Source organism: Nicotiana tabacum, chromosome 9 (assembly GCF_000715075.1).
Source record: "Nicotiana tabacum cultivar K326 chromosome 9, ASM71507v2, whole genome shotgun sequence".
Taxonomy (NCBI): domain Eukaryota; kingdom Viridiplantae; phylum Streptophyta; class Magnoliopsida; order Solanales; family Solanaceae; genus Nicotiana; species Nicotiana tabacum.
Genome location: NC_134088.1, coordinates 79,839,820 through 79,841,997, shown reverse-complemented (window position 1 = coordinate 79,841,997; position 2,178 = coordinate 79,839,820). Strand labels below are relative to the sequence as shown.

At 31.1% G+C, this 2,178-nt stretch overlaps 1 protein-coding gene across 1 annotated transcript; it reads right to left on the bottom strand.

The window, feature by feature from the left end:
• Positions 1–200: 200 nt before the first annotated feature.
• LOC107800005 (putative ascorbate-specific transmembrane electron transporter 1) lies at positions 201–1,909 on the bottom strand. Its single transcript, XM_075222348.1, has 4 exons — positions 1,797–1,909; positions 1,300–1,483; positions 1,178–1,226; positions 201–1,053 (listed from the first exon to the last, which is right to left on the bottom strand). Exons 2-4 carry the CDS (start codon positions 1,450–1,452, stop codon positions 833–835), a joined length of 423 nt encoding a protein of 140 aa, XP_075078449.1. The 5' UTR covers positions 1,453–1,483; positions 1,797–1,909; the 3' UTR covers positions 201–832.
• Between the last annotated feature and the right edge of the window lie 269 nt (positions 1,910–2,178).

Sequence of the window (2,178 nt, the reverse complement as noted above, 5' to 3'; positions counted from 1 at the left end):
TTAATCTAAATAGTCGCTCACCCAACCGCTTAAATTAAAAATTACTGGTGGATACATAACATATGTATAATTTATATATGACATGTGTATAATCGTCTATATATATATATATATATATATATATATCGTGTATAATCTATATATAACGACTAAAAAAATTAAAAAATAAATCTGGCTGGCTATTTGGGTAAAGATTCCACAAAGTCAAACATGATAGCCACCGGCAAAAATTAAAAAGAAGAATTAGCTTTGCACTCAATAACTGAAATCCTGAATCAATTTGTTGATGTTTATAAAGTTAATACTCCCTCCGTTTCAATTTAGATGAAGTAGTTTGACTCGACACGGAGTTTAAGAAAATAAAAAAGACTTTTGAAACTTGTGGTATTAAAAGCTTAAAGGGTAAAAGTTTTGGGGGGCCATGACATTTGTGTGGTTATAAAAGCTTCTCATTAAGGGTAAAATGGGTAAAATGAAGAGTTTAAAGGTGAATTATTTCCAAATTTAGAAATATGTCATTTATTTTGGAACAGACTAAAAAGGAAAGTATCTCCTCTAATTTGGAACAGAGGCAGAAGAACTTATGTGGAGGAGGGTGAGGTGGCACAATAAATAATTTTAAACCCTTATGTTTTGGTCTAGTTAATATCTTAGTAACAAAAAGAGGGAGAGAGGATCAAATATTTCCTTGACAAAAATGATACGTAGTAATTCTAGTTGTGTGTGTCAAGAAGAACGTCAAGGAAAAGAATCATCTTTTAGACAAAAAACCAAATAAGGTATTTGAAATAAACATTTAAATAATCTTGACTAATCTGGATTTCATTAATATTCAATGAGTAACATTTTTTACCTGCAAAGCGAAGAGAATGATGGTGGAAAGGCCAATCCAGGAGTGAAAGGTATACATATGAGGAATTCCAGCTTCCTTATGATATTTGAAAACTGCGTAGAGACCAATAACCGCAGCAACAAGAGCTATGAAATGAAGAATCATGTGATACAACTTGTGCTTCTTGCTTGATGTTGGAACTGTTGTGTATGCCATTATTGCTGTTCCACAACCCCAATTTTATGTACATGAATATTTTAAAATAGTGACAGAAAAAATAGAAAAGAAAAATAAAATGATTTCTGCTAATTATGTACATGAATATTTTAAAAACTGATTTCTTACCTTCTCCAGCTAATAAGAGAAACCCAATAACCATAAGCAATGGGTGAATCTGCAAACACCAAATAATTAGTAAATTAAAAGAGAAATATATCAAAGACCAAATGTAACTTTTAATTAGTTACATTGAAAATCTTGGGCTTGTTGGTTGAAGTGAAAGCAAGGCCTTCTCTGAAGTGCAAAAGCCAGACTAGTATCAGTGTAGTGATAGCTATGAACAACAAGTGCGCAAACAAAGTCACTGGCACTGGAGACACTTTGTAATTCTTGTTCGGCATTTTTTGCTCAAATTCTTCTTTCAAATGCTTTCTGGACACAAGAAGAAGATGAAGTAGTGATAACAGTTGTAATGCAAATTAAATATTTAGATAGTTTTGAAAAAGCCTAAGCAAGAAGATCTGTTCGAAAATATTGCTTGCTTAGTATACTAAGCAAATATATGATACAAAAAGGGGAATTTTTATTTCATGTTATTTGTTTTTTTTCCATTTTTAAATTGTTGTAAGACAAAATAATGAGGTTTAACTATGGACGTACTAAGAGAAAATAGGTAAAACTGTCTATATAGCCCGGGAAATAATCAAAAGCTAATTAAACGCGAATAAAGGGTTAGAGAGAGTACTTAATTTGGAAGAACTTGATTGAAACTTTGCTCTTACGGATTGACAAATGGATATAAATAAAGCAGCATTGAATATGATAACGTTTCGTAAGGGATTTGTGTATGTTGTTTATAACAATGTCTAGATTTGTCAGTATGCTTTAAGCTGAATATCTTACAACTTTTTAAGATTTAGTTAATTACATTGGAAGATGATTTTTGTGAGCAATAACAAAGGGAGTAAAGAAGAGATAAGTTTGTCAATATTATTTAAATACAACAACATTAGAGTCTAGAGATAGAGATTAAATTTTAACAAAAAAGACTTGAAGGGTCAAATTTTCAAAGATGGGACCAAATAATGGACCCTTGTTGGATTTTTGATGTTACAGGTTGCCCCCTT